This window comes from Kwoniella newhampshirensis, chromosome 2 (assembly GCF_039105145.1).
Source record: "Kwoniella newhampshirensis strain CBS 13917 chromosome 2, whole genome shotgun sequence".
NCBI classification, from domain to species: Eukaryota; Fungi; Basidiomycota; class Tremellomycetes; order Tremellales; family Cryptococcaceae; genus Kwoniella; species Kwoniella newhampshirensis.
This window is the reverse complement of record NC_089956.1, coordinates 1,048,980-1,072,181: the sequence shown is the minus strand read 5'-3', so window position 1 is coordinate 1,072,181 and position 23,202 is coordinate 1,048,980. Positions and strand designations below refer to the sequence as shown.

The window sequence follows — 23,202 nt, the reverse complement described above, 5'->3', positions numbered from 1 at the left end:
TCCCTCTTCAACCAACATAGATACATCTTCGACTTCCATTTGCCGTCTCAGCATTGCAGCACAACATCATTTTAGGTTCAGATATGAATCTTCGAACCCAACCTCTCCCATCTGATCTCCTTGTCTGTCTCTCTACGATCCGTATTGCACAAGTGGCCATTGCGCATGTATGCAATTTGAGATTGGGATCAGCATCGGTGATCTGCAATGGCCTCCAGCGTGATCCGTGAGTATACACTAGCTCACCATCTCTGGAGGGAACCGCCAAGTCAAGTCGAAGAACGTGTTTTGTCTCCGTTCGTTTATATGGGGCGTGGCTTTGGCGTACAAGAACACTATTTCATACAGTCTGATTACTGCTGCCTCAATTACTATTCTACGGTGAAGCAGGACATCTCCTGCCATCATCAAGGCAAAGTCAAGGCAAGGAGGTATAAACGGAACCGCATATATAAGTCACTGTATCCTTTTTTTCTCTGCTTCCGTCTCTCGCCGTCTTCTTCTTTCGACGCTCATCACAATCCCATCTTACGACTACCGTGACCACCGAAACATATATTACTCCACCATTCATCTAGTCATCTCTCTGACTATGCGCCTTATTATAAGCCACGACGACCCTATCGAAAACGAGATCAGCTTTCCTTTCTTTCTCTTCGTTCCAGTCAATTTCCCCTCCCAAACTCACCTTCCTATTTGCTTGAAATACCATTCCCTCGCCGTCTGCTCCGGAACAGGCAAGAATGGACCACCCCTCCCATCTCGATTGACCAAATTGATACCATTCGCTTCCAACGAGAGCGACTGCAGCTCCTCAAACGGAACTTGCCAGATCACCTTCAGACGTCGGAGTTGTACTTGGACAATCCGGTTGTTCGACAGGATAGAAACGGCATCGTCCCCGGGAAGATCGATGTGAGCGACATATGAATCTTGGAAGAACGCTCCGGCGTCTATGCAACATGATATCAGCACAAGTTCTTGAATAAGTCCCAAGATGATACAAGCAGAGGAACATACCGAGATCTTTCAACCAAGATTGACCCAGCGCCTCCCTGGCCGAGAAGGGCTGCGCACACAGATCCAATTAGCCTCTTGTCCGACATCTGCCGACGAAGCTGTTTGATGACTCACTCTCAACACCCCATCGACCGCGATGAATCTTGGCAATCGCACTCTGTCCAGGTCTTGTTGGTCGAAGACAGTTGTCGTATTCCTGATCCCTTCTGTTGAGGCCGAGACAAAATCCATTACCCCGACAACAGGTTTCGTGAACAGTCTGCAGATGCGTCTTCATCAGCTGATCCTTCTATACTATCGAAGCACGCAACACATACCCTACGAAACCCTTGCCTACGCCCTTCGCGAAACCTGCCGCACCACCCTTCTCAGCGCCTTCCATAGGCTTTGACTGTTATCCCGACCAGGTCAGTTTATCTCACAGAACCTCCACTTGAAAAACTCACCGCGACACCTTCGAAAGCACTCGTCACACTGTCTGCAAAAGCACTAGCACCCGCTGCGACACCATAAAGAGCATGTTTGGGCTTGTTACGTCTTCTGGTCATTCTTCTCTTGTTCTGGAACTCTGCATCAAGCGTAGCTGCCGATAGACCCTTGCCGATACTTCCCGTGACTTTGGTAACACTATCCGATATACCGAAGACGGTCTTCTTGGCGAAACTAGTTGCGCCCTAGATTCGTCATCATCGTTAGTTGAGATAATCGCGCAACGGGTGAAGTCGCGCAACTCACCCTTGCAATACCCAGACCGATATCCTTATTGCCGTGCATTACGATACCTTGATAAGGCTCGTAGAAGATATCGGAGAATCCGGAGCTGATATTGTTGAACAACCCGACCGGATTACCCAAGAAATCCGCCGATCCTAGGACCCGATAGATCTGCGAGATGAACTGCTCCTGGTAATGCAACATCACCCGTTCTTGTAATGAGGGTATACTGAGTCGGACGTTCTCAAGGAAGAGGGCTCGGAAATTTAGCGGTGAGCCGTTCACGTTGCCGAGAGTCATGGTGAGCGCGTTCAGGGCGTAGTAGAATGGGTTACGGGTCGATACCCTACCAAGGACCGTCAATACCAATTTTGGCATTGTTTTAAGGTCATTGACTCACTTTTCGTCCACGTTGACTCGATCTGTTCGCATGAATGACACCTCAAGTGATACCGGTTGCAATTGCAACGCTTCAAAGAAGACGTCTGCCTTCGTAGAGGCGATATCGGGTTCGGGAACCTCCTTCGGATGTTCGATAAGAATACTACACCTGATGTATCAGCCAAGGAAACTTCCTGAGAACCGTTCGACTCACTCCAGGGTATCCTCCCTCCATGCAGCACCCTTGAATTTGACAAAGTCTAGCAAAGCGAACAGAAAATCCTCGTCCAGCTCCACCGTCATAGCTTGCAACAAGATCGTCGCGTACTTGACAAAGATGACTCCATGCGCTGTGTGAAATATCAATACCTGCCATTCTACCAATGCGAATTTACTCACATTGATCTTTGAGAACTGCGACCGACGCCTGGAGGGTGGGATGCGATTCAAGCTCCTTCCCGTCTTTCGGTACGACTGTAGGGTACAAGATGATCGGGAACAGTCCTCCAAACAGCTGATTATCAATTTGGATCCATTTGAGGTCCACAAACGCATCGTAGTACTGAGGGTAGTCCGAGTAACCTAGCTTAAGACCCCGCAAGGACAGGTACAGCAACTCATCCGGTCGCCTGGTAATGACTGAGATACCAATACCCTCGAATTCGATTACGAACGAGAATGTCGGCTTCTCGCTCACTGAAATGGTTTCGAACGCCATGGACGATGAAGACAAAGATGTCGAGCTGTCAGTTCGACGTATACCTCCCACGCTTTGTCTCGTTGGCTTGTAGACGCTCGTCTCCTCATTGTACAGCGATATGCTGAGAAGCTGAGATCCTTCATCGGCTCGTATGTCGATCGAAACAGTCACCGATCGTTGACCTTGTTGAGCACGCTACAAAGCATCACTCAGCAAACCTTAACAGGTATGGTGAAATGAAACTCACGGGGATTTTCATTGGCGTTTGAATACCAATTGCCATCATATCTACCGTATTTGGTAGTGGTACAGGTTCAGCTCCTTGTCCGGGGTCGACGTATAGTCGGATACGCTTATTTTCAGCGGTGGGCCAGTCCCAGGCATAGTCCTCTGTAGCCCTAGCAGGTAACGATCGCAATGGTCTTTGTTGACTAGTGACATCATCGTCTGTTTGTTGAAATTTCAGAGATAACCCGGTGTCATTGCGCAATCTCAGAGGCCATGTGTCGGTATCTCTCGAGACGAAGATGAAGATGCTCGAGCCCTCGATATGGGTCTCAATTCGGATCAGATAGGCTTTGATACCTCGACTGCTTTGTCGTTGCAGGGTAAGGTTGGTCCGACCTATATCTGCCATGTTGAACGGTGCAGACCTAATGGACCGTTAATTTCTAGCGTTGGGCTACCAGCGGTAATCAAAACTCACCATTTGAGGTTCGGCTCGTCGAAAGCGATACTCAGTTGAGGGGGAGCATGGTGTTGCAATTCATGTATAGGAACCCGCTGTCCCGGCGCCACATCGAGAACATTTTGAGTGCTATGTTGTCTGATCTTGAGAGGATAGGAGAAAGTGTTCTTGATCAAAAATCTTGGAGCGATAGTGATGACCTTTGTCAACTTGTACTGAAGCGGGTGTCAGCATGGAGCAGGCTCCCAATTCCTGGCTCCGGCTTACCTTTCCGAGGCCTTCGGTGTAGCTCAAGCCGACGTAATTGTCACTTTCTCCAGAAGCGCTAGACATCACGATCTGCATGTCTGCCGAGACCGGCTCGAACGACAACGGCTTTGCATTGTGTCAGCAAGCGACTTTGTCATGCACGATGTACTCACTTGCGACCACTTGGAGTCATCGACACTGAGATGGAGTCGGTTTCGACGATCCTCGTTGGGGAAACCGAACACTAAGGTATGAATCAGCCAAGGTGGCAGCTGGTTGAGTACAACAAGGTACTTACTGAAAGGAGTTGGCGTTTCGCGATGGTAATCATCTGGGAAATGCCTCAGCACTATCCCGTGGAATACGCAGAAGGATCTTGCACTCACTGGCAAACAGGTCACGACCAGCAATGGGCTTTTGACCGCCAGTCCAGGTCTTAGCCGTGAGATCGAAAGGTAGACCGGTTTTGTTCATGAAAATGAAGGGGCTGAAGACCTGAACCTTGAAGGCGCCACCCGACTCGGGATACGTGCTAGTCTAGTCAGCTCAGCAAGAATCGACTGATGCTCACAAGTAGTGCAGCTTGAGATCAAGCTTCAACCCATGTTCGTCTGCGAGCTGAAAGTGATCCTCGATTGGTAATTCTGGATCATCTGTGTTGATGATGGCATAATCACTTTGCTTCAGGTCTACAGCAAGGTCAGCTGCGCTTGGCTGAATTATTGCAAAACTCACTCGTATCCTCAGGAGCGACACTCAACAGCAACAGGTGGGACAGCTCAACGGTATGGATTGGACTAGAACCACCCTTCACCAAAAAGTTGCTGGAACTCAAACCAGTGTTCTTGTCATGTATGCGGAATTTTATATCGCATGGAAGCAAATTCTCTAATTCCACCGGCGCTCGAAGTGTCAAGCTCATTCGTGGATAGATCCTGCGAGATGTCAGACAGTGTCTGTCATTTGTGGTGGACACTCACTTAGCAGCTGGATCCTTAGCGTTAAAGTTGGCCTGAGCTTGGAAATAGAAAGCAGGCTCCTTTGGTGTCTGATGCTTGCAACTTATGGGTCTGATTGGTCGAGTGATTAGTTGCTTCCAGTGCAACGGCATGGACCAGCTGTAGTCAAAGCCGAAGCCCTCTACAGAACCGTTAGCTAGGTACACGTTATAAAACCACGAACACGTACTCAAAGGTCGGAGACGGAAACGCTTTTCAAAGGCAGCTTCTAAAGGCAAGGGACAAGATTCGCCAGGAGCAATTTTCATAGCGCCTGACGCTGCCTTGCCGTGAGCGTCGACTACGATCATCTCCACCGGCAAGCTTGTTTGGTTCTCGACATTTAGGCTCGATCTGAAGGTAATGACTTTAATGTTGTTCTCGAGCTTGATCTCGCAAGTGAGTTGGTGTGATACCTTGTCGAGTCGTGGGCGAAGCGTGAGGATATGGTCTCCTTCCCGGTCGACGGAAATGCCTCGAAGAGATTCCCAAGGTGTATCTTGAAGTTGAATACCGAGGGCATTGTGTCGTACGGCGGACACGTTCTGGGCGGTATAAGTAAAAGTAGTTTGTATCACTCGACGACAAACTCACATCTCGAGTATGCTTTCGATCCTCGAATCGCCAGGGCACATCTGCGCCATCGTCGAGTCTTTTGACTCCTGTCACCGCCTTATTGAGATCCGCAGCCTCGGGCCACAGCAAGATCGTGAGACCGGTCCGATTCCTGACTCTAAAAGGAGCGTCTGTACCTCGACCCTCTTTAGCCCTATCCCCTTCCTTGGTCCACATTGTGACCGAGGTGATGGCCAGCTCGATGAATGCGGAGCTGAGATTAAGCTCGAGTCGCTCGCTAGCGGACAAGCGGACATGGAGCGGATTATGTCCTGGCCCAGCCGCAATTCGATTCACCTGATAGGTTGGTCAGCTAGCCCACAGGGTGCAGAACTTGGTAGACTAACCCGCAGGTCAAACGTCCAAGGATCCATAAGAGGTTCGAAGTATGAATTGGTGAGGTTGAAGTACCGGATCGAGGTTGTGATGGACGTCGCCATTTTCAGCTACAAATCGTTAATCAGCAACAGGAGGCGGATCAAGGTTCAGCGCATTCTCACATCTCCAGACCAGTCATTGATCATGACCATGAACTCGTTGGTGGAGAGATGAACCATAGGCATTTCCTGCAAATCACCAACGAGAACGAGCTGGAAACCGTTTATCCTGGCTTTGAGCTGAGATAGTTTTAGCGTCAGTGATCATCACAATTCATTGCGTACCTGTTCCTTAGACACAAGCACCTGAGCTTTGTCCATTGAGCTCCGTCTTTGACTGACTGAGGATCGTCGGCCCACAGACCCTCGTCTGGTCGACTGTTTGGCAGGCACAAGCGCAGTTGAGGTTGATTCGGTGACACCATCCCCGGTGATGCTGTGGCGGCGATCCTCTATTGCGTTATCATGACTGCCTTCGGCCGGAGCCAGGGCTTTCGTAGCAACTGCGGTCGCTTTGTTGACAATGTCCACAATCAACATCATATCGGTATACGATGCTCGGAAAATGATCGGGTCTGGAATTTCCACTTCGAAGCTTGTCATCTGTTGGGATCCGCGTCGTCGAGTATCCAGGGACAGGGCGACATTGAGGTCGTCCAAGAATTTGACCCTATCGTTGGGTCTGTCCATCCTGCCAAAGGACATACCAACACGCTCAATCTTCAACGCAAGTATACTCTGCTGAGATACTAATACTTCTTTGATGGACAGCTGTATAGCTTGAGTCTTGGTATTGGTGTCATCCGCGATTACAATGACTGTGGCATCGATAATCTCGACACGGAAAGCAAGAGCACCACTCTGTTTTGGGCCTTCTTCGATTTCTTCTATTTGTGTATCGGATGCTGATGCCTCAGGCTGTGCAGGCTTCTTGAATGGGCTGATGGCGAATTCCAGAAGAGCTGCCAATGGATCGACAGCTAAGATGAATCGAGGACTGTCAATGGTCGCAATGGCAAGTGCCGATTGATCTGCCCCTCCGGCCTTTGTATACTGCAGCATACTAGAACGGGTGTCAATAAGATGTTCATAATACATACCAACTCACATCTGATTTCCATCATGGTTGGCAGAGGGTATGATGTCCCGGAATATACTGTTCCCCGCTCGTGTATTGGAGAAGGACAGGGTCTTGAGGGAAAACTCGGCTTCCATTGCGCCATCGGACAATGTCTTGAGACCTAAATGAGTCTTGACGAGTGCGAACCGGGCAATGCTATTCTTTTTCAAGTCATCTTCCACGATCGCGTCTGTTGTGTATAGTTCCAAGGCGACCTGTCCAACTGAGAAGACGAAGTCTAGAGCGGTCCACAATTTTGGAACATCCTCATTGTCGGCCTTGACCACAACTAATTCTGGTTCGAGATTGACACCTGGCCCTCCCGGACTTTCTGCCTGTGGGGTCTCGGGACTCGAAATCGTAGCGGGAGTGTCGGGCATCGACTCTGATAACAAGTCGGCATCACCCAAATCACTAAGAGCACGAGGCAAAGCTTCAACGATGCCCATCAGAAGAATGTACTGTCGCTGTGTCAGAGACAGCTTCACATCGGACATCTCGGTGGTGATCTGCAGACGTCATCAGCTTAGAACATTAGTGCCTCAATACAGTCGTGCATACCTCCATGTCCGCATGATGAGGGTCCGACCGGTGGCTTGAACCGCCTGCTTGTTTGATTGCGGCCGTAATAGCGACATCATCAACCATCTGCAAAGTCGACTTCTCATCGCCCACCAAGATCTCTGATGCCACGTTGATGCCTCTCAAGCTCGCATCAATAGTAGCTGTATCGTTTGGGTCATTAAGATATTCGTTCTTCGCGACAATTTCTCCAAGACGCAGAATCAGCATATCGGGCGACGTGAGTCCATCTCGCGGTAGCACAATGATGGGGGTATTGACAACGACGTCGAAGTGCATCCGCGTGACTTCAGAAGCCCTCTGAACGGCCGCCTGCTGAGCCGCGTCGTAGATTGCCTTCATGCGGGCGAACTTGAGAGCAAACGCGTAAATGTCGTGCACCGGCTTCTCCATGAAGGTGAACTTGAGCGACCCTGCGCGAAGGTTGACTGATGAGTTGTATCCGGGGAAAGTTTCTTCGTCAGAGGGATTGAAGGTCTCGTAGCTGAAATCGGCGAGTTCGTCTCCTTCTATAGATAAGAGTTTTTTGAAAGCCGGATCGGCTACCGCTCCCTCTGATAGATCTTCGAGAGTAAGACTGCCGAGTCTCGCGGCCACTCGAATGGTACCAGCGCGCAATAGGACAGCGACATCAGCAGAGGGCAGGGCAAGGAGCGCGAAGCGATTCTCATTGTTTTCGAGGGTCACTATGGACGATCAGTTGACCCACAAATATATAAATAGGAACCGCTCACCTTGAGCGCTCGTCAGCTTCACGCGAATGCGAAGTTTATCCGTTGATCCCTCCTCTGCAGGTTCTTGCGTCTCGGGACTGGTCCCGTTCGCATCCCGCGCTGCCGAGGCTACTTCCTCCTGTTCTCGAGGGACGAAAGTTGTCATGATGAAGTCGTACAAGGTTAAAATGGGCTCAGGAGCAATTGTAATCTTGAACGTCGAAAGTTCGGTGTCGATGCTCATGTCCACGCCTTCGTGTCGTGTCATGAACTCAGGTGAGTCTTTCTGCACCTTGTTGAATCGTACTTGAACCAGTTTCAAATCTGAAGGTGAGTCACTACCTTCGCTCGCCGATGACAAAAGTGGCTTCCGCGCACTGCCCTGTTCAATCATAGCTAAGGTAACCGATCGCAGAAAAAGGTCAACGGACATGTCGTATTTCCGCAGAGCGAAGGTGAAACCGAAGCCTTCGAGAACGGCGTCTGCCAGTGGTTTTTCTGTGTCCGCCGAAGTGGATTTGAACAGCGAGGCTTGGAGCTTGCCGACAGAGAAGGAAAATTCGAAGGTGATTTGCCGCAGAGCACTCTTCTGACTCTGCGATCTCATTAGCAGGCGGATATCTCCCCCTGAAGTTGACATACCTCAGTTTGACCGTCACGAGCTTCATAGAAGTGCTCGCCCTTCCCTCCGACGGAGCTGCTGTCATCCCGATCGTCGGCCGTTCTTGTGGATATGATTGATCGGTTATCATCAAAATTGTATTCTTCGACTTGAGCTTTCCGGAAGTGCGCACGGGAGTCGGTGGTCACCAGTGGAGGTGCTTGTGCCTCTTCGGCATCATCGTCGCCGAATTTAGGGATCGCAACATCGATAAATCTCATCAGAGTCTCTGCGGACGCCAATGTAAGCTCAAATACCAAAAATGAAAGAGCCACCTACTGTATTTGACATCGGAAAAGTTAACGTGCAATTCTGGCAGGTCACCGGCGATCTTGAAGCGAGTCAGATTTGGAGCGTTGACTATCGCGTTCTGGACTGCGAAAGTCATGCCGATCCGCTCTACGATGTGCAGCTCGTTAGAGCTGGTTTGACTCGAATCCTCAAGCGCTTGCATGCAGGCTTCAACATCCGGACCCATAAGAAGCTACGCGGTATGAGCTACACCCCTACGTCAAGAAAAAGGGTACTTACTTGTGTAGACTCCAACCGCAAATCGAAACGATCATACATCAGATCTTCCAGTTGCTTGTAGTCCTCGTCACTATACTGTCTACCTCGCTTGCTTTGAACCTCTTGCAATTTGTCCTTGTCGGCGAGCTTGCTACCGACGGCGATGTGACCAGCATCTAGCACCAGAGTTTGGCACTGCTTGACCTTTATGCTGTGAAAGGAAATGAGCGGAAGCTAACATGCGAATAAGAAACAATTTACTCCATCGGAATGATTATGATAGGTGCGTTCATATCCAGCTGTATGTCCACAGTCTTTTAACAGGTCAGCAACGCTCGTCACCTATGAACATACCTTGTGTTGCTCCAGTGCATACTCCAGACCTGCCCGAGTTTCTTTTCTCAGTCCATCCAGCGTCTGTCCCGCAGCGTCCTTTCAGGATTCTGTGTCAGTGGCATATCGCTGTTCGCAGATTGAGTGTACTCACCAGGAGTGCTCCAATCGATTCGATTTGACTTTGTGGCGGCTTCAGAAACTCCACCACCGCCTCCACGTAGCCGCGATGATATATGATCTCTAGATGTCGCATTCTGATCGTCACTGCGTTGTCTGCTCTTCCATCAAGAGGATTCTGTTCCACTTCCATCACAAAGAAGGGGTCTCCATCATCTGAACCTCCATGATCAAGTTGCGCGATGGCTCCCTCCACTCCGCCTTCGTCCGCAAGTGACTCCTGACGACGCTTCCCCTTGTTATCCGAGTCGACGTCCTTGACTCGGACAATTTGCGGGTACAGCGAATCTGGCGTTGTTCCATCGTACACTCTGAAACCTCCCAAAGCCATCTTGCCTTTGACCGAATCAGTAAGCTGGATGGCGTCCGCCGAGAAAGAATCGAAGACGAGAGCGATAATGTCTTTGTTTGCTCCATGTGGGTCGGTCCGCAGAGAAAAGGAACCTTTGTTCAGTTTGGCAGATATTCTGGCTTTGATGAAATCTCTTGGAGTGGAGCCAACAGTCGAGGTGGCTGCAGCTGTCGCATCGTAGTCGATGATATCGTCAATCTCTTTCTTTTCCTCCTCTGACATTCCTCCTTGTGCGTCGGCAGGATTGGCTGCGGAACCCCAAAGCCACTGGCCCCACGACTGCTTATGAGGCTGATCCCGCAACCGTTCGGCTTCCATCTTTCGCCTAGTTGCTGCGTCTTTCTTCGCCTTTGCTCGAGCTACTGAACGGAAGAATCGTATGTCTTCGTAAGACGCTTTGTTCTCTATCTTTACCAAAGCAGTACCCTCCTACGCGATATCAGCTAGTCTTCTCACTACACTCGAAGCGGACAGAGTTACTAACCTCTGCCGGCGGTACTTTGCCATCTGTGAGAGCCAATTTCTTCACATAAAGATCGACATATTTCTTCCTCATATCTCTTCTCTCTTCCAGGTAGGCCCAAGTCCACTTTCTGTTTTTCTCGTGGACTTCCGCTTGAATCGCGTTGGCTGCAAACTTCAGTCGAGCTTTCGCGGGATTGACTTTGAACTCCGACTCTGGCGGCCTGAATTTGTAGTATTGATGGGTTCTCTTGTAGAAATGGAAGACGTCTACCACCGACAGCGCATCACGATACTGATCTCGATCGACGACCACACCAATTTCGTCGAAGATGACCTGAGCGTCAATCTTTGGGGTGTCGTTCGACATCGTTTTGTTGATAATGGCTCTAGCTTCGCCAGTGACCGGTTTTAGGATATATTGATGTCTCGGTGATCCTGTGAGCATTTCTTTCAGTGCTTCGATCGTGCCTTGCCTGTCGTTCGCGCCTTTGTCCAGGCTTCCTGTATCCGTGTCGAAATACACCGCCAAAGCGCCGAGTTTCACAAGCTGGACTGATGTCAGTGAGACCAGCGATGGATCAGGAGCATACACACCTTATGTACACCGTGCAGACTATCCTGAATGAAGGCTTCTACCCAATTCTCGTCGGTAGAAACAGCTTTGAACTCGTTTAATGTCACACCAGCGGCGAATGGGTGCTAAACGATTTGTAAGTTCCGCAAAGGTCAAATTTGAGGCAGTTGTACTCACATCGGGCGTGCTAGAACCATCCTCATATCTTACATGGATGTTCTTCACATGGATTTGGACGTTGTCTACCACCTTCGATATTATGGCGCCGATGTACGATTGTTTAGCTGTGGTAGGCGTCAACACCATATTATTCTTGAGGGAAAAGGTAGCAGCTAGGCTTACTCTCATCATTGTCACCGTGCGGACCGACCTGACTAGCAGCATTATCCACCGCTTCCGCACTCTTCAGCTTCTCTTGCTTTGTAGCTTGCTCCATTCTTTCGTCCTCCTCTGGGTCCACCTTCCCTTGCGGTCTCGCTCTCGCCAAAACAAAGACATCATCTATCGTGATCTTCACAGGCTGAGTCTTCAGCGATGTCCATGGCACACTGATCGAAAGTGTGCCGATATCTCCTGCTACAATTTCCACTGGTATACCAAATCGTTCTAGCAGAGATTTCTTAAGACGCAGGCCATGGAATTGCAGGTCCCCTGAACCACCATATGAGACCATCAGTACTCCCCACGGGAACAAGGAATAGTGCGATTGCATGATGACTCACCACTGAAGACTGAAAGGGATAGATCTTGAGGGTTCAAATTCTCCACATATGGCGAAACGTACACATCCAACAACCGAAGCGCAACACCCTTTAACGCCTGCATTGCCGGCTGGCAGGACGAGGTAGGAGCAGATCTCAGCTATGACCGGGAGGTAGTCGACAAGGATCTTTGGCTCTGTTCGACGTGTATCGGCGCTTGCCAGTAGTAGCAGGTACTGTCTCTCTGCTCGTAGTGATTCGTGGTTGTGTGTCAATTGATTGGGCAAGCCAGTGTTGAACAAGAAGCGAGACTGTGAAGCATGTGAGTCCAGCGAAAGGTTGTCCACACATACCATCATTTCAGGCGTCATAGGTCAGGAACACCACGGAGCATTATTACGTAATTCTTATTTCTCTGATTGACCATCCTTTCAAAGGTCCTTCATTGCATGGACGGGCTGTATTCACGAGCATGAGTTTGTCGGCAAGACTGGTATCCGTGAAAGATGGTGGTGGGGACAAGAAGGGGGGGAAGAACTTGAAACCTTGTTGAATGATAGCGAGAGGTATTTTGGTGCTCTCCAGTGTTGGTCGAGGCAAGAGACCCAGTACGCATCTGGCGTGTCTCACCAGGTGAGCAATCCTCAGTAGTCTCTTAGAGGTTATCTATCATCTGTCTTGGGAAATTCGTAGCACCGAGGCAAGGTCCTCCACCACCTCGACAACCTGTATTAATATCCCATCCACACCGAAATACAAGAGAGAGTTGTATGGACGGATGTAGTGGAGGCAAGTAAAGTCATGCCACAACCCACATATTCCGTTTAGTAGTAACGGCGATATGATTCCTCCTGCAGGCGCGTCCCAACCCACGCGTTTGCCGCTCACTACATGAGGTTTCTGGCTAAATCACTCAACCTGTACAGTATCATTACACTCTCGACCGTACAACAACTTTCTTCCATCCCGTCTTCATATCTCCTTCCTCTTCCTCCTTGTCATCTCTACTACCAGTGGGAAAGGTCATACGTGTTGCAAGCAGAGAAGACGAAGTTCCCATTGACCTTTGGCCGTTTCTGTTCCCACCGTTGTCACAATGTCTGAGATCGTCCTCGACTCAGCACTCTTCGTCAAGCGGGCAGAGAAGATCTTCTCAGCTTGGGAAGTGAGTACAATGATTCAGCTTGGGCACAAAGAGACAAGCTCTCTGCCTCCAACCCCTCAACACAAGCTGACCACTTTGTTCGATCTTCACTTGCAGAAGCCAACCAACGATATAAAAGACTTGGAAGATGTCACGGCACTACAGTTCGTATTAGGAGAACCGAGCGATGATGCAGCGTCGTTCGACAAATCGTCATCTGTCCATGTGAGACTCTCGACCAAAATGGTGTGATGAGTCAGCTCATATGACTGGTGTCTAGCTATATCTTCTTGGATTCGAATTTCCTTCCACACTTATCCTCTTCACCAAGCTACCTCGCAAAGTGACTTTCGTTTGCAGTTCCTCTAAAGGTGAGCCTGTCACGCAATGATCATTCAGGGAATAGCTTGAGCTGAGAATTCCTGCAGCAAAGCTCCTTCGGCAGCTAGAATCGGCGAACGGGATTGAGATAGATATCAAAGTCCGGCCCAAAGATGAAGCTGCTGCAAAGGGTATGATCGTTGGACTCTTTCGCTGAAGGAGCTGCTGACCATGGCACACAGAAACTGTTAAGGACCTAGTTCTTTCGTTGGGGGACGGAAAGATCGGAGGTCTGCCGAAGGACAAGCCAACAGGAAAGCTAGTCGATGACTGGAACGCGGCGTATGTGGATCTCAATCATGACCAGCTGTTCCTGCTAATGTCAGTTGACAACAGTGTGGCTTCTTCAAAAGGTGGTCTGCAAGTGGTCGATGTGTCGGTCGCTGTTTCGGATATACTAGCAGTCAGAGATGGGGATGAGATGGTACGCACAGCCAAACTAGCCATGATCTGTGTAAGCTGAACAATGCGGCGCAGAAAAACGTTATTACTGGTGCGAAAATGACATCAACAGCCATGGTCCACTACTTCAAATCCAAAATGGAGTCGATCATCGACCGCGGTACTGTGGTTCCTCATGACATGCTTGCTCAGTGAGTGCGGCAGCGGCGATTCAGGAGGGCATCTTCTGATTTTTGAACAGGATGATCGACGAAAAGATTGGCAATGATGAGAAGGGAGCAGACATGAAGTTGTGGAACAAGGTTCCATCCTTGGGAGATGTGAGCCCATTGCATTCTCAGCTCATGGTATGATTCTCATATAGATCTAGGTCGATTTTGCTTCAGCGGAATGGGTTTTTACCCCCGTCATCCAATCTGGTGGCAAGTACGACCTTAAAGTGACAGCAATGTCCAACAACGATCCCCTCAAGCCCGGCGTCATCCTTGCATCTCTTGGCATCCGTTACAAGAACTATTGTACCAGCATGGGGAGGACCTTTTTCATCAGTCCAACAAAGGTGCGTTAGCATCAATCATTGTTGAAGCTGGGGCTTACTCGTTTTGCAGAAACAAGAATCCTACTACACATCTTTATTGGAAGCGCGAGCGGAAGCTCTCAAGCTCATCAGAGCGGGAGCAATCGTCAGCGACATATATAAATCGGTACAGCAGTTCATCGAGTCGAAGAGCTCTACATTGGCTCAGGCATTCTTGAAGAATATCGGGTTTGCAGTAAGTTGACTTGGCAGATTAAAGGTGGCGCTCACCTTTCTCTCAGACTGGAATCGAATACAGGGATAGTGCCCTCATGTTGAATGCTAAAAATGGTCGCACGATGAGAGAGAACACGGTCCTAATCCTGACACTAGGATTGCAAGACCTGCCAGATCCCAAGAAGCAGGGCAAGACGTGAGTGTAGTCACAATCCCGCGCGGCATCGTCTTACGATGTGTAGATACTCGATCCTTTTATCGGACACCGTCAAAGTTGGCCAAAACGGTGCCGCTGTGTTGACCGAAGGCTGTACCAAGCTCAGTGAAATTGTGATGGAGCTCGAGGTGGGTCGTGCATTTCGTTATATTTCTTACAGCTAACGCATTGGCAGGAGGAGGATAAGCCTGAACCGGTTGCTCCTCCCAAAAAGGCCAGCAGTAGCAGCAAACCCAATGGCAAGTCTCCCGTCAAGACCCGAGGCGCAGTCGGTGGCCGAGTGCTTCCAAGTAAGACCCGTGGGGGCAATAGAGATCAAGTGGAGCAAACAACGTCAGAGAAAATCAAAGCCAACCAAGTTCGTCTACACGCCCAAAGGAATGCGGACGGGCTAAAAAAATGGGAGAAAGGTGGAGCAGGGAAGGATGGTTCACAGGATAAGGTGGTGAAACGGTACGAGAGTTACAGAAGAGAAGAGCAGCTTCCGAAGGGCGTTGAGGACCGTAGAGTGAGTCCATCTTGCTGGATTTTCAATCACATTGCTGATCAAACGAGAGTAGGTCTATGTCGACGAGCAACGTCAATCTGTTGTCCTTCCAATCAACGGCTACGCTGTCCCATACCACATTTCGACCATAAAGAACGTCACAAAAACCGAAGAATCAGACCACATCGTATTGCGCATTAATTTCCAGTCACCTGGGCAAATTGCAGGAAAGAAGGAGGACATGGTATGTTCCCCCTGCTACTCGACGACAAGCCTAACCATGCGTTTCAGCCGTTTGAAGATCCAGACGCCAACTTCATCCGTTCAATTTCTTTCCGGTCCCAAGATCAACGCCATATGCTTAAAGTGTTTGACAGCATCACTGGTCTCAAGAAGGCCGCTACTAAGCGAGAGGCGGAAAGAAAAGAACTTGCGGACGTAATTGAGCAGGAGAAGCTAGTCGAGATCAAGGGTGAGTGAGGGACGCTCCTCTTGACAGACGTCAGGCTGACCCTGCGGCAGGCCGTCACCCTTACGTTCTCAAGAACGTCTTCCCCCGACCAGCTCCAGAAGGAAAGAAGACAGACGGTAACCTCGAAATCCATCAGAATGGTATTAGATTCCGTCCAGATGGCCCGGCTTCAAAAATTGGTCAGCTTTCTCTTGCAGGACGGATGTTATTGACACTGACATGCGATGTCCAGATCTACTTTTCAGTAACATCAAGCATCTCTTCTTCCAGCCGAGCGAGAAAGAGCTCATTGTTATCATCCATGTCCATCTCAAGGCGCCGATCATGTTGGGAAAAAAGAAGACTTCGGTCAGTACCCAGCGATGGATACTGGACGACACTGATATCATTTTCAGGATGTGCAATTCTATCGCGAGGTTACCGATATGTCATTTGACGAAACGGGTGGAAAGAAGCGACGTGCACGATACGGGGATGAAGACGAGATTGAGCAGGAGCAAGAGGATCGCAAAAGACGAGCAGAGCTTGACAAGCAATTCCACGACTTTGCACGACGGATCGAAAGCGCTGCTCAAGCCCAGCAATACGAGCTCGAGGTCGATGTACCTTTCCGAGAGCTTGGATTCTCCGGTGTTCCCTTTAGATCGAACGTCCTTTTACTTCCTACAACCAACTGCCTCATTCACATCTCTGAATTTCCTTTCACAGTTATCACCTTGTCAGAAGTCGAAATCGTTCACCTCGAACGTGTTCAATTTGGCTTGAAAAACTTCGATATGGTCTTTGTCCTCAATGACTTCAAGAAGGCACCGATACACATCAATTCGATTCCTGTCGTGCATCTTGACAATGTCAAAGAGTGGCTAGAGTGAGTCCTGTTTGTTGCGCCCGCTCTGACACATCGCTGATCGGTATTCTCCCTTCAGCTCGTGTGATGTCCCAATCTCTGAAGGTCCTGTCAACCTGTCATGGCCGGCTATCATGAAGACTCTGAATGATGACCCTCAAGCATTTTACGCCGAGGGCGGTTGGGAGTTCCTGACCGGCGGTGGATCTGTGAGTTTGGCGTAACAAAGTTATATATCATCGACTAATTTCACTCAGGACGGCGAGTCTTCCGAGAGCGAAGAAGGGTCTGAATTTACCGCGAGTGACGTGTCGGATGAAGCGAGTGACTCCGACGATGACAGCGAATCTGCATTCAGCGAGGGAGATTCCGATAATTCTGGCTCTGAGGATGACTTGTCGGACGAGGGCGAGGATTGGGACGAACTGGAGCGTAAAGCTAAGAGAGGTGCGTAGTTGTGGCTTGCTGTAAAAGGTCCATTTGACCAACTGACGTACATGTCTCTAGCGGACGATAAACATGGAAGGGACAAAGGAGGGGATTCCTCGGACGATGGGAAGAAGAAGAAGGGTGGTAGGCGATGAGTTGCATGTTGCAGGTCGAACAGGAAGATGTTGTAGTATAGTAGCGGTCACATATCATTGCTCCACGATATACGTATCATCATACATCGTCATCATTGATGGGTGGTGTGCTGTCATGGCCAGGAGGTGACTAAATACCAAAACTCGAGACCGGACTACCGTCACCGGTGTTCCCGGACCGGGGATGTCCACCCATCAGTCTCCATTTCGTCTATCATTACTTGACAAACATGCTCTCTTGCTGCTGGTAGTGGCGAATGCGCACATATAAAGATGTGAACGATGGACGGTGGTGCAATTTGAACCATCTCTGTGCTTTGCATTGCGTCACGTCCCGAAACACACTGCTCTCCTTGGATGAACCTATACTGTTCCTTCCTGTCGGAGATATCCTTTGTAACTTCTGGCCTAAAGCCCTCACTTGGATTGAATGAATGACGATCGACAATGCGGTGCAGCTTGATAAGCTTGCTGGCTCTAGTGATGGAAGGAGACCCACGAACGCCTTCTTGGTGGTCACTAGGATGTATCGGGACTGAGTTGTGTGTAAAGTGTCTTATTTTGCATGACCAGCTATATCGTCCAGCTATCGTACCCCTCCTCTCCGTCATCTACCCGCGAGGAGTCTAACTCCCACTAACCTTGTGCTTGATGCCATCGATACTCACATCGCTTTTCCCTCCCCTTTTGCGTAGCTCTTCCCTATTCCCTACCTGATTGGCAAAGTAATCGGCCTTCGGACAACTCCCCCGCTGACCACGGATTGAACGTACTCGGTCGGTACAAACCCATCGAAAAATATCCCCGAGCTCAGCTCGTAGGGAAAGACTAGCAGAGTATCAACGGGATCTGGAGATATGCTAATGCCTCTGGGTGATTTGAGGAATTGGCCGATCCTGCTTTCGGCAGGGACGAAGGTTGGGCACAAACGGTGATGGCTCCTAGTTGTCTCGAGAGTGGTCTGAGCGGTAAGTGAATCCCATCATCTTACCAAGATCCACAAGACGCCTCGTTTGTCTTTGTTTTGGAAGATCGACCTCATAACTGAAGGGGCCCTACCAGGAGTCATGTCATCTTACTCGTTGCAGATTATGATCACGTGACTATGATTATCGGTTCTCGTGGTTTTGCCGCCCGAGCATTTCAAGATTTTGAGGTCCACCCGTATTCTGTGTTCATCGAAATCCACTGAACAGCATCCTTCTCTGCTGAACTGGACAGGACAAATACGCCCTAAACGTCATACAGAGTAGAGACGGGTGACTGCGAGCTGAAAGCATTGGAAGTCACAACGAGTCAACCCTCCGGATTGGCTCATCTGAATCATGGGTCCACCTGTTAGAGAACGATATAATGCCAAAGCAAGAGGTTCAGTAGCTGGCGGTTCCAGCCACAAGAAGCGGAAGAGAGTAAAGAGGGACGAAGCAGGAGACCCAGTATTCGAAGAAGTTGCAGAGGAAGAGGCAAATGTGGGCGCTGCTGATCCTGGAGCTGGAATGTCATCGAAAAAGAGAAAGAGATTCGAATCTTTCATGGTGAGTTTCCGGCAGCGGCATAGGTACGAAATTGGATCATGAAAGTCCCAAGAGCTAAAGTGACGTCTGGGCGATTTTTGACAGGCCAAGAAATTGAAAAATGAACAAAGAGCCGAGACCATCAAACTTCTCGCTTCTCTCGCACCTTCAGCACCAACATCAGCTTCGCTTCTCTCTTCTTCGACGTTGGGGCAAAACCCGTTCAAACCTAGTAGCGCTAAGGAGAGGATTGAGAGGAGAGAGGACAAACTCGTTCGGAGAGGCATCGAAAAGCTCTCGAAGAGATATGGCGAGATGGAGGATGGTGAGGGAAGTGATAGTGGAAGTGCGAATGAGGATAGAGGTAGAAGGCGGAAAGGGAAGGAAAAGGAGAAGACGATAGAAGTTGTCAGGGACGGAGGTGTAGGAGGAGAAGAGCATGAAGAAGAGATAAAGACGACTGTACTACCTGGGAGAGGTGAAGAGAAGACCCAAGAGAAGACAGCGTTGAGGGGGAAAGGTAAAGGAAAAATGTCGAAGAAGGTGAATTGAAGCCTTCCCCTCTGATGCCGCGCAGTGTAGTTGCTAACCGGCGACCTGCACTACAGGCACATTGGAATCCCAACCTGCTATCAACTCAACCACAAGAGTCGTCTTCGGAGTTTGACTCGTCCGATTCAGAGTACGACTCAACTCCCGAAGCGGGGCCTTCCTCCCGCCCTCCTCGAGTGATATCATCGCCCCCAAAACCTGCGACAGTCACCGCGCCAGCTCTCAGCATAGCCTCACCAGTTACTGCACCTTCCACAGGTGTTGCTGGTGCATTGAGGAAGTCGGCAGACGGACAGGCAGTGCAGCCGAGAATAGAGATCCGAAAGAAGAAGGTTCTTGAATGGGCGAACAGGCGCAGACCTAATGAACAGATCGCGGAAGACGCCGACGCGGATGAAGAAGATGAAGAGGATAAAGAGGATGAAGACGAGGGATCGTCAAATATGGAAGAATCAGAGAACGAAGAGGGTGAAGAAAGTGAAGAAAGTGAAGAGGAAGACGACAGCGAGGAGGACGAGGACTCAGATGAAGACGAGGACGAAGACGAGTCTGGAAGTGACGAGGATGGGGAAGCAGAATCGGAACAAGATGACGAGAAACCGGAGGAGAAACCGCTACCGAGAAAGAGGGCATTGGGTTTCAAAAGTTGGGCATTGAAGCAGATGGGTCAAGCAACCGTGCCGACCGCATCGAATCTGCTCGAGACCATTCCCCTCGCGTCCGCTCTCATACCTCGAGCTCCAGTCCAGCCTGCCCCGAAGACAGGTGAATTCGTTGGCCCTCTCGGTGAAACTCTTCACGTGCCAAGCACATCTCTACTTGATCAGAGCAAAGATAGTGCGAAAGCTAGCCTGCGACCTATTGTCAAGCGTCGAGGATCAGTGTCCGAAGCCAGGATGGGATTGCCTATCCTTGCGGAGGAGCAGTCCATCATTGAAGCTATTCTGATGCATCCAGTCGTGATCATCTGCGGTGAGACCGGTAGTGGTAAAACCACGCAGGTTCCTCAAATGCTCTATGAGGCTGGATTTGGTTTCCGAGGATCTGGTCAGTTCACATTTGTCAAGTCGGACAGGGCTATACTGACGTCTAGATTTGCAGATAATCCCGGTATGATAGCTGTAACCCAACCGCGAAGAGTCGCCGCAGTGTCTTTGGCCGAGCGAGTTCGGTCCGAACTCAATCTTCTTTCTACATCTGGTGTTGTGGCTCATCAAATTCGATACTCCTCAACGACTTCTCCCAACACCTCCATCAAATTCATGACCGACGGTGTGCTATTGCGCGAGCTGGCTTCGGATTTCCTCTTAAGCCGTTATAGTGTCGTTCTGGTGGACGAAGCTCATGAAAGAGGAGTCAACACCGACGTTTTGGTCGGTGTTCTCAGTCGGGTTGCCAAACTTCGGGAGAAGATGTGGCGAGAAGGCGAGAAGGAGGTCAAACCTTTACGTATCGTTATAATGTCCGCTACTCTTCGCGTGTCAGATTTCGCAGAGAATCCAACATTGTTCAACAAACCCCCTCCAGTCATACACATTCAGGCGAGACAACATCCGGTGACTATACACTTCAGTCGAAAAACGGTCAGCGATTATGTGACAGAAGCGTACAAGAAGGTGGCCAAAATTCATGCGAGACTACCGCCTGGCGGGGTATTGGTCTTCATGACCGGTCAAAGCGAGATTCAAGGACTGTGTAGGAAGCTAGAGAAGAAGTACGGAAAGAAACAGGTGACCGCTACAGGACAGTCGGAAGGCAAAATCACCGGATCGTCCGGACCTGCCTTGCCTGTCGAAGGTGAGCAAACTGATACAGTACATTTTCATAGGCAAGGACACTGATAGATCGACAGAACGAGAAGTAGAAGATGTCGAGCTCGGAGGAGACAAGGACCTTGCCGCCGATGTCGATGATGGAGCTGCTGAGAGCGATCCCGAAGCTCTGGACACCGACGATGACGATGATATGGATGGTCTGGTTGGATTGGAGCTGGACGAAGCCGCCGATGGTGAGCTGAAGACGACTGAATATATGTACCTAGCTGACCAACTCGCAGCTCCGATGCACGTGCTGCCACTTTACTCGCTTTTGTCGAATGAACAGCAAATGGAGGTCTTCAAACCTCCACCGGAAGGTCACCGTCTGGTCATCATCGCTACTAATGTGGCTGAAACATCGCTTACCATACCTGGTATTCGATACGTTGTCGACTCCGGTCGAGCGAAAGAACGGCACTATGACCCATCAAACAGTGTTCAATCTTTCCAGATTTCTTGGATCTCCAAAGCTTCAGCCTCACAGCGAGCTGGTCGTGCCGGTCGTACTGGTCCTGGACATTGTTATCGCCTCTATTCATCGGCACTGTATGAGGACCATTTCGAGCAATTCTCGAAGCCGGAAATCTTAAGGATGCCTATCGAGGGCGTCGTTCTTCAAATGAAAAGTATGAACATCGATGCGGTCATCAATTTCCCCTTCCCCACCCCTCCTGATCGCATGGCTTTACGAAAAGCCGAAACCCTTCTCACTCACCTCGGAGCTTTAGCCTTACCGACGAACACGCGGATGATCAATGGTGTACAACAAATTGGGTCGTCAGGTGGACAAATCACGGATTTAGGTAAAGCCATGGCGGGCTATCCCGTTTCACCTAGATTCGCGAAGATGTTAGCAATCGGTCAACAACATGATTGTCTGGCTTATGTAATAGCTATAGTGGCAGGGATGTCAGTGGGAGACCCTTTCATGCACGAACAGGCTATTGAGATAGATGAGGATGAAGATGCTGTAGCACCAGAACTGGGACATATCAGAAGTGAGGAGATCAGGGAGAAGGAAGAGCGAAAAGAGACGAGACGGAGATACTTCAAAGCTCATCAGGTACGTGCTTACGATCATCGTGAGGAGAAACATACAGGAAGAGGGCTGATATGATCGCACTTTGATAGCAATTCACGGCTCTTGGCCAAGGAGCAAGTGATATGTTCAAGCTTTTAGCAGCAGTTGGTGCATACGAATATGACCCTACACCAATGTTCTGCGCGAAGAACTTTCTTCGCACCAAGGTATGTTCTCGACAATTGTCGCACATGCTTGTCCTGCTGATTTCACCATTCCTAGGCGATGCAAGAGATTCACCAACTCCGGGCGCAGATCTCGTCAATCGCCAAGGTACCTCTGGCCAAGCTGCTCCCTCCCAACGACACCCAAGTGAGCTGCCTTGCTCATTCGAAACAACGCGTTCCCAGCTGACCCGAATTTGCAGGTCAAGGTGATCCGTCAAATCCTCACGGCAGGTTTCATCGACCAAGTTGCTGTTCGAGAAGACCTCGTCTTGAAGAAAGGCGGGACATATGAATCAACGCGTGGAGTAGCCTATCGGGCTGTAGGACTTGGTCCTGAAACAGTCTACATTCATCCTTCCTCGACCTTATTCCATCGAACGCCGCCCGACTTTTTGGTCTTCTCTGAAGTGGTTCGAACGAGCAAAACATGGATGAAAGGAAATACCAAGATCAACCCTGCTTGGTTGACCAGTCTAGGCAAAGGTCTGTGTACGTTCTCGAAACCCATGGATATGCCAGGTAAATCCCTTCCTGGAGGTGTGAGGAGGACGGCAGGTGGAGTGGAAGAGAGGGAAGTGTTTGTTACTCCCCATTTCAAAGATCTAGGGGTGGATTTACCGGTAATGAAGATGAAACAGAGAAAGGAAGGGCCCAGATGGGTCTTGGTGGAGTAGAACAAGCTACAAGATGCACAGCATGCGTACAGATATGACAGCAGAGCCTTAATGGGACGCTTGATGCACGAAGTGAAGCTTGTTCTTGCGAAAAGCGTCATGTCTCAATTGAGGTCTCTCAGTCACCGGCGATCACCGAGCTTTGCACTGTTATCGATCTGCAGCAGTGGTAGAAT

General features: G+C 49.7%; 3 protein-coding genes across 3 annotated transcripts; 2 read left to right on the top strand and 1 right to left on the bottom strand.

Moving 5' to 3' along the window:
* Positions 1-574: 574 nt before the first annotated feature.
* On the bottom strand, positions 575-12,057 carry IAR55_001098 (uncharacterized protein; the record flags this gene model as incomplete). Its single annotated transcript, XM_066944227.1, has 38 exons — positions 575-620; positions 689-953; positions 1,021-1,069; positions 1,135-1,279; positions 1,338-1,411; positions 1,467-1,694; positions 1,756-2,080; positions 2,135-2,278; positions 2,330-2,465; positions 2,515-3,010; positions 3,063-3,468; positions 3,522-3,718; positions 3,771-3,878; positions 3,926-3,996; positions 4,051-4,083; positions 4,139-4,239; positions 4,324-4,441; positions 4,488-4,687; positions 4,733-4,892; positions 4,941-5,295; positions 5,345-5,662; positions 5,713-5,811; positions 5,866-5,982; positions 6,028-6,805; positions 6,851-7,371; positions 7,424-8,130; positions 8,179-8,752; positions 8,800-9,047; positions 9,098-9,302; positions 9,350-9,539; positions 9,590-9,627; positions 9,683-9,760; positions 9,816-10,622; positions 10,678-11,205; positions 11,253-11,357; positions 11,410-11,516; positions 11,575-11,883; positions 11,955-12,057. 38 exons carry the CDS (start codon positions 12,055-12,057, stop codon positions 575-577), a joined length of 9,489 nt encoding a protein of 3,162 aa, XP_066805428.1.
* Positions 12,058-13,029: 972 nt separating this feature from the next.
* Positions 13,030-17,221, top strand: IAR55_001097 (FACT complex subunit SPT16; the record flags this gene model as incomplete). The annotated part of the gene is made up of 21 exons (XM_066944226.1): positions 13,030-13,098; positions 13,195-13,302; positions 13,358-13,448; positions 13,506-13,589; positions 13,641-13,740; positions 13,795-13,882; positions 13,936-14,051; positions 14,102-14,180; positions 14,231-14,419; positions 14,469-14,633; positions 14,680-14,810; positions 14,857-14,959; positions 15,007-15,339; positions 15,392-15,562; positions 15,610-15,790; positions 15,841-15,969; positions 16,023-16,138; positions 16,186-16,658; positions 16,717-16,846; positions 16,895-17,084; positions 17,145-17,221. The coding sequence occupies 21 exons, from the start codon at positions 13,030-13,032 to the stop codon at positions 17,219-17,221; spliced, it is 3,123 nt and encodes a 1,040-aa protein (XP_066805427.1).
* A 1,325-nt stretch (positions 17,222-18,546) lies between these two features.
* IAR55_001096 (uncharacterized protein) lies at positions 18,547-23,026 on the top strand (the record flags this gene model as incomplete). The annotated part of the gene is made up of 9 exons (XM_066944225.1): positions 18,547-18,756; positions 18,841-19,278; positions 19,344-20,334; positions 20,389-21,084; positions 21,140-21,295; positions 21,344-22,167; positions 22,236-22,352; positions 22,408-22,497; positions 22,553-23,026. The coding sequence occupies 9 exons, from the start codon at positions 18,547-18,549 to the stop codon at positions 23,024-23,026; spliced, it is 3,996 nt and encodes a 1,331-aa protein (XP_066805426.1).
* Between the last annotated feature and the right edge of the window lie 176 nt (positions 23,027-23,202).